Source organism: Ambystoma mexicanum, chromosome 4p, assembly GCF_040938575.1.
Source record: "Ambystoma mexicanum isolate Mex_15411 chromosome 4p, UKY_AmexF1_1, whole genome shotgun sequence".
NCBI classification, from domain to species: Eukaryota; Metazoa; Chordata; class Amphibia; order Caudata; family Ambystomatidae; genus Ambystoma; species Ambystoma mexicanum.
This window is the reverse complement of record NC_090927.1, coordinates 605,264,292-605,286,722: the sequence shown is the minus strand read 5'-3', so window position 1 is coordinate 605,286,722 and position 22,431 is coordinate 605,264,292. Positions and strand designations below refer to the sequence as shown.

The following is a 22,431-nucleotide window of genomic DNA, read 5'->3' as shown; positions in this document are numbered from 1 at the left end:
GATATATGTTCAGAATGCTGGAGTGGTGTGACCTCTCACCCTGAAAATTTGTTTTTGTTTACTCTAATATACCTACCTGGGTTTTTCAGGGTTTTGCCAGGTGCCCTAATATTTATTCTATTTCTAATGGACCAGCCTCTTCAGGACAAGATGGTTTATATGTTGACAGGATAACATCAATGTTTCTACAACAGAACATTGTAACAAAAAATTAAACGCGTAGCAAGTAATGTTCATGTCTACACATTAAGGTGGTGATAACACCATTCCTGAACCACTAAATTTCCAGTGTACCTATTTTGGAAAAGGACTGTGACTAGTGGAGCCCCCATAGCTGTGGTAGTTGGAGCATGCCGGACAAGAGAGGGAACCCAAGCAAAGGAAAGACACCACTGCTCTAGGCACGTGAGGGGCAAACAAAAGCAATCTGGCGCTTACTCATGTAGGCGATAGTTTTCAGACGCAAACAAACACACGCATTGTGTTCGAATGCTTGAAGAAATTAAGTTAGCTAACAAAGAAACAACATGTAAAACCGGTTACTGCTCAGTTGCTAGGTAGGTTGTTGGGCGGGACAGAAAGGTTTACATCTTAAGAGTTGGGGAAGGAGAGTGCACTAAGTGTAACCGCCATACTGCAGCATGGGAAAGTCCGCCAGGGACAAGACAGTTATTCACCAGGCTGGTCCACATGGTATCCCACAGCGTGGATTCAGAGTAAATACTGCCTCCTGCCACTTAAGGAAGGTTTCAGTTCGAATAAAAGTACCCCAGTAGGTTTCACTTGCATCAGTGTCAGTCTACACATTCTGGGTGCGGAACGCATTGGTGCCTTGGTGGCATTGGTGTTTTTTGTTTGAATAAAATCATTCTTTGTCCTGCGTGCTGTTATGTTTTAAAACAAAATATCGTCCACCTCTAGGGGGGTAGAGTGCTTAACATCATTCACTTGGACTGGGACAGTGAGCTGGCATGCAGGGCCGAGAGCCACATGGCAGAACATTTCTTAGTCAGATGGTTGCATGGGCAAGGTGACCCAGTGGCCTCCCTCTGGCTCATCTCACTTCTGTTACCCCTTTATTTACTTCATGAATTGATGACATTGTATGTTAAATGCATGGTTAATGCACGTTTAGAAAATGACTGCAGAATGAGGGGTACCAAATCAAGCCCTGTGACCAAAAAACCTATGTTTCCAGAGTGCAAGATGATGGTGGTTGCAAGAATTCTAACATTTTCATCCTTGTGTTTTTCTCCTAAATTGCAGGTTAAACTTGTGAATATTAGAAATGATGATATAACAGATGGGAATCCCAAATTGACTTTGGGGTTAATATGGACCATCATTTTGCACTTTCAGGTAAGTTTGGTTTTTACAAGTTACTCGTGCTTGCCTGCTAAATGTTCCACTAGCATTGCATAGGCAGCTGATTTAGGGCAAGTGGGCCTGTATAAAGAGAACGTCTATAACAAATCTAAGGATCGGAGAAAAAAAAAAGCATATCTAAAAGCAATGTAATATTAGAAAACTGTATATCGAACTGCAAATCTCTTAACATTCTGTTCAGATTTCGCTTTGCACCTCCCGCAGTTTGCCCGTCGAGACCAGGGCATGTTTGGCTATTGGGAGCCACTTTGTAGATAAACACATTGCCTTGTGATCTCCCTGGCATGCCTAGCTGGCTTGACATCCTGTTTCCTGTTTGTGAAGAGGAGACCCATGCCGAGATTCTTTTCCAGCTACTGTAAAACTCACATTCTGATCTTTCTCCTAAAGAAACAATGCGTTGGCGCCGTTTGTTAGCAGTGTGCACCGTTTTATGGCTTATGTAGGATGGATGCATCAACGTAGCTTAGAGTATGTGATCTTTGGATTGCGGCTATGTGTGGAACCATTACCCCCAGCTGTATCTTATGAGGGTATTGCGAATCACTGAGGTCGCCTGTGGACGTATCAAGTGGTGAATGCACACATGGAGACTCCTGTTGGAAATGCATATACAGCCTCCCTTGTACTATTTCTGTATGTGTATAATACATCTTGTATAGCGCTCGGATAGCGCTCGAGTAAGTACATAATACAGCTTGTATAGCGCGCGAGTATGTACATAATACAGCTTGAATAGCGCTCGAGTATGTACATAATACAGCTTGTATAGCGCGCAAGTATGTACATAATACATCTTGTATAGCGCTCGAGTATGTACATAATACAGCTTGTATAGCGCTCGGGTATGTGTATAATACATCTTGTATAGCGCTCGGGTATGTGTATAATACATCTTGTATAGCGCTCGAGTATGTACATAATACAGCTTGTATAGCGCTCGAGTATGTACATAATACATCTTGTATAGCGCTCGGGTATGTGTATAATACATCTTGTATAGCGCTCGAGTATGTACATAATACAGCTTGTATAGCGCTTGAGTATGTACATAATACAGCTTGTATAGCGCGCGAGTATGTACATAATACATCTTGTATAGCGCTCGAGTATGTACATAATACAGCTTGTATAGCGCTCGAGTATGTACATAATACATCTTGTATAGCGCTCGAGTATGTACATAATACATCTTGTATAGCGCTCGAGTATGTGTATAATACATCTTGTATAGCGCTCGAGTATGTACATAATACAGCTTGTATAGCGCTTGAGTATGTACATAATACAGCTTGTATAGCGCGCGAGTATGTACATAATACATCTTGTATAGCGCTCGAGTATGTACATAATACAGCTTGTATAGCGCTCGAGTATGTACATAATACATCTTGTATAGCGCTCGAGTATGTACATAATACATCTTGTATAGCACTCGAGTATGTGTATAATACATCTTGTATAGCGCTCGGTTATGTGTATAATACATCTTGTATAGCGCTCGAGTATGTACATAATACAGCTTGTATAGCGCTCGAGTATGTACATAATACAGCTTGTATAGCGCTCGAGTATGTACATAATACATCTTGTATAGCGCTCGGGTATGTGTATAATACATCTTGTATAGCGCTCGAGTATGTACATAATACAGCTTGTATAGCGCTTGAGTATGTACATAATACAGCTTGTATAGCGCGCGAGTATGTACATAATACATCTTGTATAGCGCTCGAGTATGTACATAATACAGCTTGTATAGCGCTCGAGTATGTACATAATACATCTTGTATAGCGCTCGAGTATGTACATAATACATCTTGTATAGCGCTCGAGTATGTGTATAATACATCTTGTATAGCGCTCGAGTATGTACATAATACAGCTTGTATAGCGCTTGAGTATGTACATAATACAGCTTGTATAGCGCGCGAGTATGTACATAATACATCTTGTATAGCGCTCGAGTATGTACATAATACAGCTTGTATAGCGCTCGAGTATGTACATAATACATCTTGTATAGCGCTCGAGTATGTACATAATACATCTTGTATAGCGCTCGAGTATGTGTATAATACATCTTGTATAGCGCTCGGTTATGTGTATAATACATCTTGTATAGCGCTCGAGTATGTACATAATACAGCTTGTATAGCGCTCGAGTATGTACATAATACAGCTTGTATAGCGCTCGAGTATGTACATAATACAGCTTGTATAGCGCGCGAGTATGTACATAATACATCTTGTATAGCGCTCGAGTATGTACATAATACAGCTTGTATAGCGCTCGAGTATGTACATAATACATCTTGTATAGCGCTCGAGTATGTACATAATACATCTTGTATAGCGCTCGAGTATGTGTATAATACATCTTGTATAGCGCTCGAGTATGTACATAATACAGCTTGTATAGCGCGCGAGTATGTACATAATACAGCTTGTATAGCGCGCGAGTATGTACATAATACATCTTGTATAGCGCTCGAGTATGTACATAATACAGCTTGTATAGCGCTCGAGTATGTACATAATACATCTTGTATAGCGCTCGAGTATGTACATAATACATCTTGTATAGCGCTCGAGTATGTGTATAATACATCTTGTATAGCGCTCGGTTATGTGTATAATACATCTTGTATAGCGCTCGAGTATGTACATAATACAGCTTGTATAGCGCTCGAGTATGTACATAATACAGCTTGTATAGCGCTCGGGTATGTACATAATACATCTTGTATAGCGCTCGGGTATTTACATAATACAGCTTGTATAGCGCTCGAGTATGTACATAATACAGCTTGTATGGCGCTCGGGTATGTACATAATACAGCTTGTATAGCGCTCGGGTATGTACATTGTACAACTTGTATAGCGCTCGATTGCCGAGAATGCATTTTGCCACATTGAAGAAGGAAGTGAAAGTTTGGAACAGAAATCACAGCACTCTAGCAAACATGAAAATCTTCAATGCTTTGTTAGAATGATACATGGATTATATTTTTTTTTATAAAAACCTAAAATGTCACGGTCGTCACACTAATGTCCAATATGCACTTTGTCAGAAAAAGAGTATTTGGGTGTACTGTGTAATAACTTGGATAATCTATAATCCAAGTGGAAATAATTTATTTCCACTTTTACACTCGAGTGCCAGCCATGCTCCATGTCTCCCTCTCTGTCTCTCTTCCACTTTCCTTTTCTGTCTCTTCTTCAACCTTTAGTCCGTCCCCTATTTCTTCCATTCTGCTCGGCCATTTTCTAGCTTGTGGTAGTGAAGGTGCCATGATTAGGGAAAAGGCGTGGGTCTGCCGAAGGCCTGGCTGCCTTGTCCCAGCATGTCGCTGCAGCTTTAATTGTCCAGGTGATGAACTGGGGTGGGGGGGGGGGGGCGGTAGGGCGGGGGTAACATCACATGACCCTTGATCTCTGATGACATCACAGGTAGTGGTGTCATTTGCCGCCTCCCTGAAGTGACATCACGGAAGCGATGGAACACGACCTTTCACACATTGACAAAACAGGAAGTGGCATCACATAGCATTGTTCCTAAGTACACTAGGAAAAATAGGATTACGATAAGACTATAATGTTATATACAGTTCGTACAAGAATGGATCACCATATGTATCGTTAATATCAGTGTGTTTAGGTTCATATTACCAAATTACTGTGAATGCAATCAGACGTCCAACGCCAAATGATAACGATGTATTATATAGCACTTATGCTTAAGTGCTTTATATAGACCAAATATACAATGGGCCTCATCTGTGACTGAAAATTAGTCTTAACTCTGGAAAGAACTGTGACAGTTGTATCCCCTCCATGCAACTCATCAACTGTGTGCACGTGCAGGATTCCGTGTACACCCGCATTTATATCCGATTTTCAAAATATATGACACCATTTTTGTGCTTTGTGTATTCTTCCATTTCATATTATTTCACTTTTATGTCTTCCAAAAATGGCGCTGTTTTATAACCTGAAATAGGGCCTTTTTGTAGTTGACACATGTTGACAAGTGCGATAAGATGTGATGCAGAATTCGACGGGCGTCACGTGGACGTGTTCGTAGGCGATGGCTGACCAGGATATTGTAATATATTGATATTTTATTTGTTTCGCGCTCATACACATGTGTTTCAGTGCCCGAGGGGAACAAGGGAGAACAAAAACAACGATCTTACAGGGCCCAGTGACGTTGAGAACGCACAATATACAAACATGGGTGATCGCTTCTGGCTCTACATTTGAGATGTTTGAAAGAGCAGAATCTGATCGCATGTGCAGGCAGGCAAGCAGAGACTTGCAATAGTCGCAATGATCATTGGAGCTTCACCTGGACGGTTGCCCGAGGCAAAAAAGTGAAGTCAGCTGGGCAAGCAAATATTGTCCAGCAACGTGCATCGCTTATTCTTCAAAAGCTCTTTTACAGCCACGGGACTATTCTAATTCACCATCACTTTGAAGGCGGCGCCTCCAAACTGATAATGGCCGGGGCTGGAGAGGAGTGCGCTTGGAGCTTCTTCAACCAGCACATGTACGTTTTGTCAGGACTCCTCACAGGGGTGTATTTGGCAAAGGGCAGATACGGAAACCAACTGCTTCAGCCAGAATGATAGCTCAGCAAGTTAAGCATTGCCCATTGAACGTTCGAATCACAGCAGTGGCCACTCAGCCTTTCATCTTTCCGAAAAGGACAGGCAGGTTAATATACCCCTGCTATTACAGCGATTAGAAGTGCGAGGAATCCGGCATGAGCAGTGTAACCATAAGCTATTCTCAAAACTGGGGCTACACGTGAGCAGAAAAGCAGGGTGTGTGTACTATTGTAAATGGCGACCTGCCCTTCTGCAAATGGCTTGCTAGACTCAGACGAATACTTCCGTTAATATCTAAGGGGTGCAGAACAATTTTACAACCCCCCCCCCCCCATCCCGCATTTATTTGCTGGTGGAAGGAGTTTCGGTAATAAAATGCGCCCATTACACTAACATCTGTTTTTGGAAGCAAAATAGACGATGGAAGCCTAATACTTCCAAACCCCTGGGGATCAAGAGCAGTTACGGTTCATGGACATGTAGCCATACATCCTTGGTGCCTGAAATAAGGAAGCTGGGTTCATCATGGTTTCAAAGCATATGCCATCTTGTCCTTGCAGCAAGGGCTGTCCTAAAGGCCAGACTACTCTTAACAGCTCAGGCCTCGCCTCATTGCCTCTTCACTGGCCAGGATACAGTGCATTCAGGGGTGGACTGGGGACAAAAAGAGGCCCTGGAAATCATTTTCAAAGTGGCCCATTTCCAGTAAACCCAACCATTTCCTGTGGGAGAATCTGGGATTATCACAATAAAGAGGCCCAAGCTGCAGAGGCCTACCGAAAATCTACAGAGTGCTCTATATGCCAGTCCACCCCTGAGTGCATTAAGCAAAGGACTTCGGCCTGAACAAAACGGAGCCATAGCGCTGTGCGCGGGTCCGCATCCCTGCGTGTGTTCGTAGTGGGACGCTGGGTGCCGGGTAGTAGCTCCGCCCCCGACAGCGCTCACGCATCGAGCGACTAATCGTTGGCCTCCTGACTGAGATAGGAGGGGCTGCGGAGGCGCTGCGTGGCGTGCTTCTGGAATCAGCTGACTGCTGATATCAGCTCTTCGGTGGAAGCAGAGGCCTCATACTAACGCAGTCCACGGACACCTGGGAGCCAAGTTGCCACAAGTCATCTGCCATGTGCTACCTAGGAGGCCATTGGTGGTAAGGTTGGGGCACGTGATTGCTGTGGAGCCCTGGCAGGTGAAGTTGGGTGCATCTGGTTTGGGCTGTGATCCCTGGAAGTTGTCTTTGCTTCACTTGATTTGTGTTGGGGCATATAACTGCTGTGGAGCCCTGGCAGGTGAAGGGGGTGCATCTGATTTGGGCTGTGCTATCTGGAAGGCTGCCCTTGCATCACTTGTTTTGTTGTGACTCACCCAGTGCCCACTAACGGTTGTACTGCAATTACGTGTGGGTGCACGTGCACAAGGTGACAGTGGGGACATCCACCATCTCGAGGGAACAGCAAGTGTTGAGGCTCTCACAGTGGTGGGCAAGTGCTTGTTGGGGGCCATAGGAACAAGGCTTTTCATCCAGCCATGATGCATACGGCTGCCAGGCCTCCGCCTGCTTTTCTGCCAAATCCTGGAGAGCCTGGTTGCTCCGTGGGAGCAGTGGGTGGATGCCTTCAAAGTATATTTAAGGGCTGCTGGTGGGGCAAAGTTCAATGATGATGAAAAGGAGGCTGCGTTACTGAATTGTATTGGTACTGAAGGATTGAGGGTTTTTCGTCACCTGCCTGGGGAGAATGTAATGGTTCAAGGGGGAGGTGAGGGAGAAATGGTTGTTAGTACTTACGAGACTGCTTTGAGGAAATTAAAAATGCATTTTGGTAAAAGAGTTAATGTGGTATTAGAGCGGTATACGTTTTTCACTAGGGCGCAAGGTTCCACGGAAAGCATAGATACTTATGTTACGGCACTATGTGCACTCATGCCTACATGTGGGTTCCCCGGCAATGGGAAGGAACATATAAGGGATCAGGTTATGATGAAGACATCCAATCAACAAATCATAGAAAGGTTGTGGATAGAGAGTGATCCTTCACTTGATAAGGTGTTGGAGATTGCCAGGGCAATTGAAGCTTCTAAGACGAGCGTACAAATTGTTATTGAAAGAGATATCAATAGGGAGATGGTACATGCCATAGTGTCAAGGAACAAGAAAGGTTTGGATAAAAATATGGTGCAAGGGAGTAGAGCATCTAAGAGTAAGGAGGGGTGCAAAAATTGTGGCTGGTCGAGTCACACTGCTGATTCTAAATCCTGTCCTGCTTGCAATGTTGAATGCAGGAAATGTAAGCGTTTGGGCCACTTTGCACGCATGTGTAAGGGGATGGTCGCTAGTGTGGCTCAAGAAGACTCTAGCATGTTGTTAGAAGGGGCATCAGGTGGTGGCTCTAATAATAGTGTCATATTACATGTGGAGGGAAGTGGGCGGAAGGGTCCATGGGTGTCGGTATTGGTAGATCAGCACCCTGTGGATATGCCGGTGGATTCGGGGTCACCTTATACATTGGTGGCCCCGGAAGTGTATCAAGAAGTTTTGGGTAAACAGATTTCTACTTTCCTGGCTCCGGACATCAAACCATGTTCATATGGGCAGAGTCCTATCAACATTCTTGGCTACAATTGGTCAAATTTTTCTTTCAAAGGGAGGCAAACTTTGGGTAAATTGTATGTTGCTTCAAAGGGGACAAGTGTGTTGGGCTGGGATGAGCAGGCGGCACTAAAAATACAGATTCATCCAGGTGAGAAGGAACCGGTTCTCAGTGTCATGGAGGGAGCGGGACAGAAGGACATAATGGTTACCCCGACTGTGCTCATGGGCGAGTTTCCCGAGGTGTTTTCTGACATCCTTGGTAAGCTCAGAGGTTTTACACATCGCATTGTTTTGCAGAAGGGTGCAGTTCCTAAAGTACATAACGTGAGGGGAGAGCCAGTGGCGGCGAGGGAGGCATTCAAAGCGGAGTTGGCTAAGCTGCAGTCAGCAGGGATAATAGAGCCCATTGAGTCTTCAGAGTGGTTGTTTCCTGTGGTTTAGTTAAGAAGGGTGACGGGAGCATCAGAATGTGTGTGGATCTGGGGGAGCTAAATTCAAGCATATGGGTGGATAGGCATCCCTTGCCGAATATTAACAAGTTGTTGCTGACATTAGGAGATGCCAGATTTTTTTCAACGTTTCATTTGTCAACGGCGTACCATCAAATTGATCTGCACGCTGAATCTAGACCCCTTACTTCATTTGTGACTCCGTTTGGGGCATACAGATTTTGTCGCATGCCATTTGGCCTTGCTTCGGCTTCGGCTGTGTTCCAGAGGTTGATGCAGCAGATGTTTGGAGGGGTATTGGGAGTCAGTTATTTTCAAGATGACATTCTGGTATGGGGCAGCAGCAGGGAGGAGCATGATGTCAGGGTGAGGAAGGTCATGCAGATTCTTAAGGACAAGGGTTTGACTGTAAAATTGGCCAAGTGTCAGGTAGGAGTGGAGGAGGTCACATATTTAGGACATACATTGAGTTCACGAGGTGTGAGCCCCAGAGGGGAGTTGGTTCAGGTGTTGAGGGATACACCAGCTCCGATCAATAAGGATCAGCTAAGGGCCTTTCTGGGCCTTGCGGAGTACTATGTTAAATTTGTATCGAATTATGTTGAAAAAACGGTGGCCATGAGAGCTCTTATGAGGAAGTGTGTAAGGTTTGTGTGGTCGCAGGAGTGTGCAGCAGAATTTGAGTTGGTCAAGAGGGATGTGGAAAATGCTCCTTGTCTGAAGTCGTTTGACCCAAAAAATAAAACTGCCCTGACTGTGGATTCAAGTGAGGTGGCTCTGGGGGCAGTGCTGGAGCAATGGATAAATGGGGAATGGGTGCCAGTGGCTTTTGCCTCAAGGACTTTGAGGGATGTGGAAACCAAGTACTCGGTAATTGAGAGAGCGACTTTGGCAGTGTTATGGGCTTCAAGACACTTCAGGACATTTTTATGGGGTATACCCTATATTGTCAGAACGGACCATAAACCCTTGGTGCAAGTGTTTTCTACCAAGGGGGTCATGGCGGTATCTCCGAGGATTGCCAAGTGGTCAGTACAGCTACAGGATTATAATTTCTCCTTGCAGTATTTTCCTGGAAAGCTTAATGTTGTGGCAGACTGTTTGTCCCGTTTGCCTGTTGTGGAGGCGGACAGTCAGACGGGCTCGATGAAAGAGGAAGATTTGCAGGAATGTCAGGTGGCTTTCGTGGCTTCGGCAGTGGAGAAGTCGTTGTGGGATGTGGAGTCTGAGGCTGACCTCGAGTTGAAATGGGTTAGGGAAGGTCTAGTGAAAGGTTGGCACACGGTTGAGGATAGGCCTGAAGGGAAAGGTTATGCCCAAGTTTTGCATGAATTAGCAGAGGGTCCATGGGGTGTGTCTAGGGGAAGTAGGTTGATACACCCTGTAAGTCTGAGAGGTAAAATGGTGGAATTGGCACATGTTGGTCATTTGCGGCGATCTTTGACTAAGAGGAGACTCAGGGAGGAGTACTGGTGGCCGTCCATGGACAAGGATGTGGAACAAGTGGTGAAAGACTGTCAGGCATGCTCTGTCAGCGATAAGAGTAAGGTACTGCATCCACAACCTGTACATCCGGTAGAGGTTCCAGAGCAAGTATGGTCGAAATTAGCTTTGGACATCATGGATCCGTTTGAGTGTTTAGAGCCTGAGTCGAGATATATGTTGGTGGATTATACGTCCAGGTGGATTGAGGTGGCGGCATGTTCCTGTGTCACTAAGTGTTCAGTTATTGCTTTCTTAAGTTTTTGATTGTGAGGGATTACCTGCATGTTTGGTTACAGATAATGGGGTGAAGTTCACTTCCAGGGCAATGAGAGAATTTTTGCAACAGTTTCTCATTATAGAACAGCTTTGTATAATCCTTCTGCTAATGGATTAGTTGAGAGGTCCAATGGTACGATTAAATCGGCTATACAATTGGCTTTGGCCAATGGTTTGGATTGGCAGGAAGTGGTGACACAATATTTGGCTGCATATCGGAGAACCCCTGCCACTGTTACGGGCAGATCTCCATTTGAGCTCATGAGGGGCAGGAAAGCAGGAACAATGTATAGAACCCTGGCTATGGGTGGTGGAGGGCCATGTAATATGGATTTGCAGGCTGTTCATCGCAACATTGTGGCGCGCCAGGAGGTCACGGTGTCTTCACAAAAGTTTAGAAAGGAGTTGGACGTTAAGCCTGGGGATGAGGTGCACATAAAAAATCCCAGGATGGTTCACAAAGGTTACAGCAAGTTTTTGCCTTCTAGGAGAGTTGTCAAGGTTGGAAAAGGCCATGTGCAACTGGAGGATGGCTCTGTCTGGAGTAAGAGAAGGGTGGTCATGGATGGTTGCAAACGCGTGGAGAGGGCAGGGGTGCAGTGCTATCCGGAATCCCAGGAAACAGTGCTGGATTATGATCCTGTGGGTTCGCAAGCGATCAGGTTTGAACAGGAAGAGGTTGTCCCACTTCAAGGTCCCTTGGGTGCGGAAGTGAATTTGGAGGGTCAAAATGATTCTGATCGGCAACCTGATGTTGGACAAGAAGGGGGTCGTCTGGCTAGGAAGTGTGGTCCTCCTATAAGGTTAGAGATTACATTTGTTAAATACGTGAAATTTACATTGTATGGTGCATTGCACCCATGTGGTCAATCTTTCTGTATCCATTAAATTTAATTTGTATTAATGATGAGTTATATAATTTTCTGTTCATGTTTCCATTGTTCAATATGTCTGGGGTTTACCATGTCACAGCTGTTAACAGTTTTGTTATACAAGGGAAGAGGATATGTTGTAATATGCACGGGCTCGTGCATGGGCACTTGTGGAATGTTGATGCATGTTGAGAGTCAAAATTCCACAGTGGCCGTTAGGTTGAGCAAGTTGAAGCAGGAGGCCTGTGGGGTCTCGAAATAAAGCACTTATAATCCTCCTACCTGTGTCCGGCGAGGCTTTGTCACCACACACTGCATCCAGGCCTGACTGCAGGCCACATCTTAATGGCTTGCAATTACTTAAGTAGCACATTTGTTTCGTTATCAGCATGCCTTTGTTACGCATGAATGTTTAAGCAATTAACACTGTGATAGGTGCTTTGCACCTGAATGCCCACACACAGGTCCAGCACATCAGTGTCTGCTTCCAAGAGCATTGCAGTGAGTTACACAATAAGGATCCCTTTTAAAGCTTAGTTTATATTTATGATGTCGTCAAGATCCACATGCAAAAAAGATGTGCTTTAATGCGGATAGTCAAATATACTTAACATCATGCATAATAGCAAGTTAGAAGTTTGTGACAAAAAATCTCTACAACCAAGTGATCTTATTATATATTTTCTTTTAGTGTGTCTCTGAAAGTGCTACAGGTTCAGTGTGTAAAACAAGAGATTTTTCAGGCTTGCTAGTTTTCCTTTCAGGATGTGGAAAATAAAGCTAAAACAATATTATTTTGGCTCAACCTATGTCTATACCAAATTTTTGTTTCACCAGTAATGTTTAATATGTGAACTGTGTTTTTGAAAGTAAATTCTATAAAGAAAAAATATATTATAAATGCATTTTTTTGTATCGAGGAGAGTATGTGGTGAAGCGTCTAAAGTAAAGAGAAGACTTGTTTTAATGGGGCCATCTCTATCTTGAGGGGCTGTACAGACAACAGAATTATGTGTGTGGGACCGAGGTGATATGGGCGTTTCCCTTTGAACCCGAATTACAGCACACAGCACATTACACAATTTGAGGCACATAGAGATAAAGGAGGTAGCTATTATCAGACGATTTTTTGGGTCTGTTATTTAACCATAAAACCACACTTTAAGCATCACTCACTTCCAACCACATGTATAAGAAAAATCAAGGACCATGACAGGGACCCAACAAAAGAACCCTTTCTCCATTTATCAGCAAAACTCTTATTCCGGTCACAATGATTTCTCCATTTGAGTACTTTTGGGCTAAGGATCTTGTCTGGAGAAATGCATTCGAATTTTAAGGGTAAACACACCACAAAAAGTAACAGTGCTTCGAAACATCATTGGTGCAATGCATAGACCCCTTGCCATCTCCGTGTCCGGCATACGGCCAGCTGTGCCCACATGAGTTAGCTGGCAACTTTCCCACTCAGCTAGCGGTAGGTTTTGCACGTTGGAGACCCACTGCGATGTCATAATGGGGTCTTATACTTGAGATGTTCCTTTTGCCGTCATAATGGGGCTTTTAACACTTGACATTTTTGATGTGAAGCATTGCAAGAGGTCATTCAGTCTGACCCGAAGCCGAAGATTTATGTTGAAGGTCATATTCCTATCATAACTTCTTAATCATGTTTTTCTTATAATTCATTATGTGGCGTGTATTCTTTTTTGTTGCAATGGGTAGTTCTATATTTTAAAATCTAGAGACCTCTATCAACAACTTATACATTATAATCATAAGCACCAGGAGGCCCTAGTGACTGTTGTGATTAACTTTGCATTCATCTGGTGCAAGTGACTAGAATCTTGAGATGGAATGCAGGGCTTAGAATGTTTATCTATGAGTGAGTTCCAGGTTTGTTAGTTGCAAGGATGTAAGCCCTGAGAGAGGATGCCGGTGGGTGTCCTATGTCCCCTTTTACTTACCTGACTCTAAGAACTGTATTTGGTGTACCTAAACTTAAGTAAATAAATTAACAGTTCACTGGAGTGTCAGAGTCATTTGTGGCCAAACCCTGAACTCAACACTGGCGACGAGGATGGGATCTGGCTGTGCTGGGGGGACAGCACCAAAGGGAGACACCCACCGCCCCCCCCCCTCTGAGAAGTGATCCTCTCTCAGGTAAGAGCGCTGGATGGCTGTGAGGCACTGCAAGTGCAGTGAGGGCAATTGAGGTCCAGACAGAGGTGCTACAGAGGCAGAGGGGGCAAGAAAGGCCCAGACAGAGGCGCTAAGAAGGCACTGGAATAACAGAGCAGCTATGGATGTAAAGGTGCTGCATGAGGCAGTGGAGAGGTTCTGCCAGGGCAGTGAGGCGCTACAATGGGCAATGAGATGTTGCAGAGGCAGTGAGGCGCTGAAGAGGTGCTGCGAGGGCAGTTAGGTGCTGCAACAGGCAGTGAAGAGGCGCTGCAGAGACAGTGAAGTGCTGCTAGGGGCAGTGAGATGCTACAGAGGCAGTGAGGCGCTGCATGAAGAAGTGCTGCAAGGGCATTGAGGTGCTGCAACAGGCAGTGAAGACGTGCTGCAGGGGCAGTGAGGTGCTGCGTTAGGCAGTGAAGAGGTGCTGCGTGAGGCAGTGAAGAGGTGCTGCATGAGGCAGTGAAGACATTCTGCAAGGGCAGTGAGGCACTGCAAGATGCAGTTAAGAGGTGCTGCAAGAGGCAGTCAAGAGGCGCTGCAAGAGGCAGTGAGTGGTCACTGCAGAGGCTGTGAAGTGCTGCATGGTGCAGTGAAGAGGTGAGGCGCTGCGAGGGCAGTGAAGTGCTGCACGGGGCAGTGAAGAGGCACTGCATAGGGAGTGAAGAGGCACTTCAGTGACAAGGGTGTGCTGCAAAGGGCAGTGGGGACAAGAAGTTCTAGTGTTGAAAGGTACAACGGTCTGCTGTAAAGTGCAGTGGGCTCTGTGAGACTTATGGTTATTAGAAGGAGCTGTGAAGTTCATTGGAGCAGCAAGGTTCATTCATTGGCATGGTGAAGTTCAAGGTGGCAGTCTCTCATAAAGCATTTAAGAGAATTGAGACTGTACAAACATTCAGAAGAGTTGGAAGTTGTTAATGGATCTAGGAGGGGCCTGGGGCCCATGGACTATGCAAACATCTGTTGCGCCAAGGCTACAAGCTATTGGTCATAGTGAAGGCAGCTGAGATCACTGACAAAGTTATCCGATGTCAGCGCTTACCTTTGACTGGAACCGAAGGTTGCTGCGGTTGGCTTGAGTGGAGTCCTGGAGTTCGGCATGAGTGCTGCAGCGGGAGGCCTGACTCAGTTATGAAGTTTGATGGGGATGGGAGCTCTGTGTTCCTCTGTTACTCTCTATGCAATGGTGAAGTAGGAGAGAATGCAGAGGTGCTGGCGATTAGAGTTGATACTAGAGCTGATATATATTAGTTTATTAGAGTGATGTTGTAGGTACATGTCTCTCTCTTTAATTGAGTTATGTAGTTTAACATATTTCTCTCCACAGGAGGACTTTTGACATTTTTATGCATGGATGGACTTTTGATGTTAATAGATTTTTGCAAACGATGTTAGAAAGCAATCCTGCATTTAGTTTTAATGTGCACTGAACTGCTACACAGCTTACCATGGCTGAATGTCAGGCCTCTGTTGGATAAGGCACTTTAGTGAAGTGAATGAGTAGTGAAAACTACTATAGTGTTAAGGATATAGAATGTCTAACAAGAATGTTTAAAAAAAAATTCTTTCAACATGTGGATATTAAGGCTTAAAAGTTGGTGCGCACTGTTTAGTTTTTGCTTTGACACACGTGTGATGTTTGGATGAGTGTCAAAGCAAGTGTTTTTGGGAAATGGTTCTTTAACCATACATTTTCCCACAGACACATTATCAGTATGGGCCCTGCAGGCTTGAATTTTGGACATTGATGGGGCATTTCTTTTAATTGGTTACCATGTTCAATGCTCAGTTGTCCTATATGGTATGTGTGTGGGGAATGGTGTGGTTGTTGACTCAGGTATAAGGTCAACGTTATAGTGTTTATATGTTGCATGAATAGTGTGGGCACAGTTTGTAAGGGAACGGGTGGTTCCTAGGGTGTGGTGCCAAAGGTGTTGAGATAACAGTTTACAAGGGAAATGTTGTTCCTAGGATTTGGTGCCATTGTTTTGGCATATGTTGGTAGACATGTGTGCGGTGATGTGTGAGTGAGATAAGATATTAAGGTTTTGAGTGTTTATTAAATCTTCATTAGAGTTATTAAGTTGATAACAGTGTTCATCATTAGCTGTTCTATGTAGGCAGATTAATATGTTCTCTCCACAGGTGGACTTTTAATTTTAATCCACAGATGGACATTGATGTTAATGTTAATAGATTTTGAAGTGATGACAGGGTCTAAACCTTTTGGAGTTGGTTGTGGTTATATATGAAATGCTTTGAATAATCTTTTGTTTTTCAGGTGGGACTTTACTGGACAAATCTTTTGATGAAATATTGATCTTGCCACCGATACTTTACTGTTCTTGTTGTTGTCCCTATAGGGGAAATATGTGTTGTGATTAACTTTGCATTCATCTGGTGCAAGTGACTAGAATCTTGAGATGGAATGCAGGGCTTAGAATGTTTATCTATGAGTGAGTTCCAGGTTTGTTAGTTGCAAGGATGTAAGCCCTGAGAGAGGATGCCGGTGGGTGTCCTATGTCCCCTTTTACTTACCTGACTCTAAGAACTGTATTTGGTGTACCTAAACTTAAGTAAATAAGTTAACAGTTCACTGGAGTGTCAGAGTCATTTGTGGCCAAACCCTGAACTCAACAGTGACTTACTTCATAGTTGTTAGGGAACGGTTAACACTATCGGGGTGGACGTTGACAGAAAGACTATTGTGAAAATAAGTGATCTAATTTAAAAAATAATGTTTTTATGCGTCATCAGAGTAAGGAAAATATTGTGAATGGAAACTCACGCAAATACTCAACAGTAACAGAGCCTTCTGTATCTACATGGTAATTTGCCCAAATGGAAAACACTATGTAGGCGCCACGATAACAAAGGCGCTGTTTCCCATCCAGTAGCATGCCAAGGCAAGCAAGAAAGCACATGGGGAAGTATCCAATGGCAGCGCCCTTTCAGGATGAGCATTATGGTGATAACGAACCAGAGCTAAGATGCGCAGTCAAGGCTGATTGGAAGAATGAAATCCATACAGTGTCAGCAACGTTTTCTTTCAGCGGGCCACCCTCCATGTGTTTAGTTACAATATACTGTGAAGATTATCTCAATCGTGAATTTTATTGATAGGTTTGTGTTCTCTGCCTGGGCTGAATTGCACCGCTGGATTGGGCTTTACTGCTTTTCTCTTTTGTTTTACATGAAAGTAGCGCACCTCCATGCATTGCATCCTAGTGGGTAACTTACTGTTGTATTCATATTCTTATTGGAAATGTTCTTAAGGCTCCCTGACGCGTCTGCATAGAATGTTTGTGTGAAATTGTATTTGGATTGTTGGGGGATTCGGAGTGACCATTGAGAGAGGCTTGAGGAGTGAATGTATGCAGTCGCAGTACGGGGCGCCGGGTTTATTACTCACCTCAAAATAAATCATTTTTTACGAGTCCTTCGCCTCCGTGTATACTTCACTTACATTACTCATATCACTTATGACCGAATTTATGAATTACGATATATTTGCATTATGTGGATTTAAGGTGATGATTTAGATTGGTGAATGCTGAAGTTGGCATTAATACTTGAATCTCCTTTTATATCCCAGATTCTGTTTCACTTATGTTGTTTAGTGGTGGAATATTTTACTAAAAGAATGTCTTGTTTATATATGCAACTGTATGTTAGTTGGGCATGGTTCTGTGCCATGGCAAACATTGCAATCAAAGACCAGTGTATATGACCAAACAGAGTGTTTATTTTTGATTAGATCAAGGATCTGTAAGGTCCGTAGGTATTTATTTATTTGTTGCATTTGTTGATCGCGCCTTAGACCCGGAGGTATCACGCCGCTAGTAAGATTACAGAAAAGGGTACAGTATAAATTGTTGAGTTTACAGTACGAAACATTGGATGCATGGTATGAGGTTAGGTACATAAATACATATCATATCAAAGGTGTGATATTGAGTGGTGTCATTTGTACATACAGTCAGATTGCAGTATTATTGCAGAGCAATTGGGAGGCATGTCCATACAGCGGAGTCAGTTTATGCATATTTGTTCAATAAGGCTGTTTTCAATTTCTTACAAAAGGTGGAATAGGCGGGTTCATCTTGGAGGGCAGGTGGTAGTGAGTTCCACAGAGACGGGGCTGTGACAGTGAATTTGACTTTAAGAAGGCATGGAGCATACAGAACAAGCTGACTTTGAGGCGCAATAATTGTCAAGTGATTAAGTAGAAGGGGCATTTTGTGCTAATTGTATTTCTCCAGTTCCACTTACACTCATCTTGAGTTGCGAGTTGATGATGTTGGCTGAGGGTTTGTATGCTTTAATTTTGCACCGACCCCTTATTCCGTAAATATGAGAGATGAATAGTTTAGCTGTGCTTACATGGCACACTATACTTCCTTCAGCATTTCTAACAGATACTACTAACCAAGAGACGTGGTACTCATTTGCATGACTTATGACTGATAATAGGCTGAGTTGACTTACTAGCTTTCAAGCCTCTGGTTAGGTGGTTAACACTCACTAATCCCTGTAGCAGACAGTATTGGTCGAGGCTGCAGCTGGGAACTTTAGAATGAGCTTCCTGTGAAATGCTGAGATGAATGAGTGCCATGCTTGAACACATTGACATGGATGCGTGCAGTGTATGGGGCTGTCTCCCCTTTTAAGGAACTGTTTAATGCTCTCCCAAAAATCCCAGCTTCTCTCTCATCACTACCGCCCATGAAGGCACCATATGCTTGGGCATTGGTTGCTGCTTGTGCCTAAAGAACGTTGGGTGGTTTTGGGCCTGTGCTCTCTGGGATATAATCTCTGGGGTTAAGGTTGAAATGCATTTGTTTGTGTTACATCGATATGGCCCACAAAAGCACATATTGAGATTTTGTCAAGTGCAGTAGTGCTGAGATGATAGCGAGCTTTCCTGATAGATACTAATGACGCAGAAGGGCTATAAACCAGTTACTAGCTTAATCCAGAAAGTCCCAGTCCTTTTGACTGGTGGCTTTGCACCCGGGCACATTGAGATCAACAGGTCCTTAAGCTTAGTGAGTAGTCTGGCATTTGGAGTCATAGTAGAGACAACCATATGGCGCCTAGAACTAGATTTCACAGATACCACTTCAGCATTAGGTGGATTTGGGGCTTGGGCTTGTTAATGTACCTGTGAATCTGTGGATGTCAGGCCCTAAACAGTTAAGATCCCTGCACTAGGACACACCACAAGAACAGAAGAACCCAAAGGAAAGCTGCATAAGAAGGGGCAGAGCTGATACATGCTGCACTGAATACTCCCTTTCGGAATATGTTAATGAGTTGGCATAGCTTGAGGCATAAGGTGTACCTCCAACTTTGTTTTTTTAGAGATTGCTCTATGCATGGGTTATGCCCCATAAATCCATTTACTTAGAGATCACAAAGACATGGGCTGATGTCAGCAGTATAAGTGAGCTTGTAGGTTTTAGAGAATATGAGGGAGGCTCCAGTCAGCCACACACACTGGCGACCCAGGGCTATAACTGCATGTCAATAGGGCAAGTTAGTATTGCCCTACTTAAAAATTGTATGTAATGTGGTGCGCGTTCTGGTGGAGGACCACATACACCTGACATTAATCTCCTGACGAGTGGATCAATGCAAAGAGGTGGTTGACGATGCTCCACAGAACTAAAGTTCATGTCAGAACCCTTGTACTGATGCAATTTAGGCTACTATAATACCAAGATGTTGTTCTCGATTTTCAAATACAGAGGATAACAATCTAATAACAATAATATTCCCCATCAATGATAGTTGAGGCGCCGTGGCATCATCAAAATTCATGTCAACCCTTAGCTTTGTTAGAAGTCCAAAGATGTGGACATGAGTTGTGCACTTCATTTTAAGCTAAAGGAAGCACAGTTCCATGTGCCTTCAAAAATCACTGAGACCCAATTTGCCACCCTGTTTCATTGCTGCAATGCACAATCAATAAAAAGCAAACATGTAAACACTGGACCTCATGAGGGTGGGCTATGTTTCAAGCCCCAGATCTTACTGTGGCTGAGCTGCAGAGGCTACTACGACATAACTATCTACAAAAGCGATCCCTTCCTCTTTCTGATTGAGTTACTTGCATACAAATAAAAGCTACCTCCATCAGGGCAGAACAGAATATTTATATGAATATAAGTTGGTTACCTTCACTGTTAGTCCTAACAAGGTCGACATTTCAAAAGGAAAGGCATACGAAATGGCTTCGAGTGGATAAATGACTGTCACATGCCAGCTGAAATGACGTCCAATAATTGCCTGGCTGTCTGTGTATACAGTACTGTGCCACATTTTGAAATGGTAGAAGGCTTTTGGGGGGATTTTTCAAATGTCCGAGGGTGAGATCATCTCCGAACATTACCTTACATACATTATAAATCATTCAAAGAAAATTAGTTGTGTGCCTCGGAATTCTTTAAAACACATTACTATGAAAAGAAAGTCTTGCTAGAATAGATTCAGGAAACTTAAAGCCTCCAACACCCAGCCAATGATCAGAAACCAGAGGAAAACTCTGGGGGCAATCAGATTCATACCATGTCATTATGGCCCCATAAAAGCACTTTAAATGTTCGCAAAAGAAACAATGTGCCAAATAGGTCTCCCCTAAACTTACTCTACTAAAGAAAGAAAACTGGCAAGAAAACTACGTACCACCAGGCACACTTTGGCTTGCCACCAGTAGCTCCAGATCTACAGTACAGTGCGTAAACGATCAAACCAAATGAAACGCTAAATATGCATATCGAATTGGTGCAATGCAATCAGACAGAAGTAATCAAAATGATGCACAAATTCAAATACCCTGTAGCCTTAAATACAATCCTGACACCATCTCAAGACCTCTGCGACCCCTTGAAGCACATTTCAGCAAAACAGTGTGACAACATCAAGACCACCCATAAAAGAAAGGACCAAGACCATCAATCTCATGAATTAAAAATGTCTCAGAGGAAACCACCTATTCCAACACCAGCAGACCTTCGTCCCGCTCAATTCAGGATTCCATAACCCTCCTTCAGCACTAGCAATCAACCCTGACTAGTGCCTTCCTTTTAGGCCCTCCTCAATGCTTCCATCGAACAAGGCATCATCCCTCACGTTTTAAAAACAGTCTTTATTAAGCCGCTGCTTAAAAAAACCATGGCTGATCCCAATGAACCAGCAAACGACTGTCCACTCTCCAACATAGCATTTACCAGGAAAATCCCATAGAAGTTTAGCTATACATCATTGGCGACTTAAAAGGCACAAACACATATCAAACACATCTCGCGAGCTCTCTGAACACTCCACTATCTTCTGATAAAATCTAGTATCCATTTCAAAACCCTATGCATATGACACAGCGGCTTACATGGACATCTGCCACTAAGAAGTGAATCTAGAATGGTTTGATCCAGCAACATTACCTTACACACGGTGCTAAGTTAAATCCAAAATGCTACAGAGGATCTTCTTTCTACTTCCTGTCACCCACCCTCTGGAATCCTATGCCCAGACTTCTGTGCAGTGGAAAATAGCCTGGCTTTCAGAAAATCCCTGAAAAACGAGATATTTCACTGATAACAGCACAACTTTAGCAGAAAAAAATCATTCTGGGCAACCCCCTGTGCGTAGTTACATGAACATGCCCTGAACCTACACACATCAGCCAAGGCCTACCGGACAATAGACTCATACAGTCTCCTTGCAACCTTTCAATGGAACGTTCATTAACATGTAACAGGCCAGTACGCAGCGTGCCAACCAAGGAGTATGGAATAGTGTTCTCATTTGGGTTAGCCTCCCTGCACCATTTAAGTTGAGGAAAATAAGAAGAACCCTTGTCAACAGTGTCAACAACAACCGAAGACTCCAAAAACCCTGGGCCAACAGTCTTGAACCAAAATGTTTCCTCTTGCTTAACTATATCTAGCCGACTCTCATCCTCATCTCTCTCCACCGCACGCTACTCAAACGAGCAACCCTCGCACATGGCAGCAAGTTGCCTACAACCAGAACAGATGAATTCCGCAACACCATTGCACATGGCCTTGTCACCTTCACCCACAACAGTAGCCTGCTAGATCATTGCAGCATTGATATCATCTGATTACTCGTGCCCTCCCTTGTGGATGACACACACAAACACACACACCCCCACACAGATATTTCTGGGCCCTCGCCCACCTAGAATTCCACCAACAGTTAGGGCTCGGGTACTTCCATCTTCCAAGCACCCACAGCAGAGAATTTGCATCTGACTTCTCATTTGGCCCTCTAACAACCCCCTCCCTCTTTTATAGCCATGCCACACATAGCGCTGTCAACAAAATGGTAATGTGCTTTACAAGACCACTTTACACTACACTATATTTAAAACGGAAGCACATCACAAGATGTGCAGATCGTTTTCCCAAAAAAATTCAGAAAGCCATCCGACATGGATAAAATGAGTACCAATGAGTTTCACCTCCTATTAAGCAACCTGATACTTATATTGAAACTGCCTCGAGGTAGAAAATCCCTTAAGGTTCACTGGTTTGGGAGGGCTAATGTACCTC

General features: G+C 43.8%; 1 protein-coding gene across 16 annotated transcripts in view; it reads left to right on the top strand.

Annotated features, from left to right (window-relative positions):
- Positions 1–22,431, top strand: part of DST (dystonin) — a 2,190,048-nt gene that overhangs the window by 823,156 nt on the left and 1,344,461 nt on the right. For all 16 annotated transcript variants that reach the window (XM_069606170.1, XM_069606155.1, XM_069606164.1 and 13 more), the window contains one exon: positions 1,267–1,359. In XM_069606170.1, the coding sequence (XP_069462271.1) occupies positions 1,267–1,359 (93 nt within the window). The remainder of the gene's footprint in view (positions 1–1,266; positions 1,360–22,431) is intronic.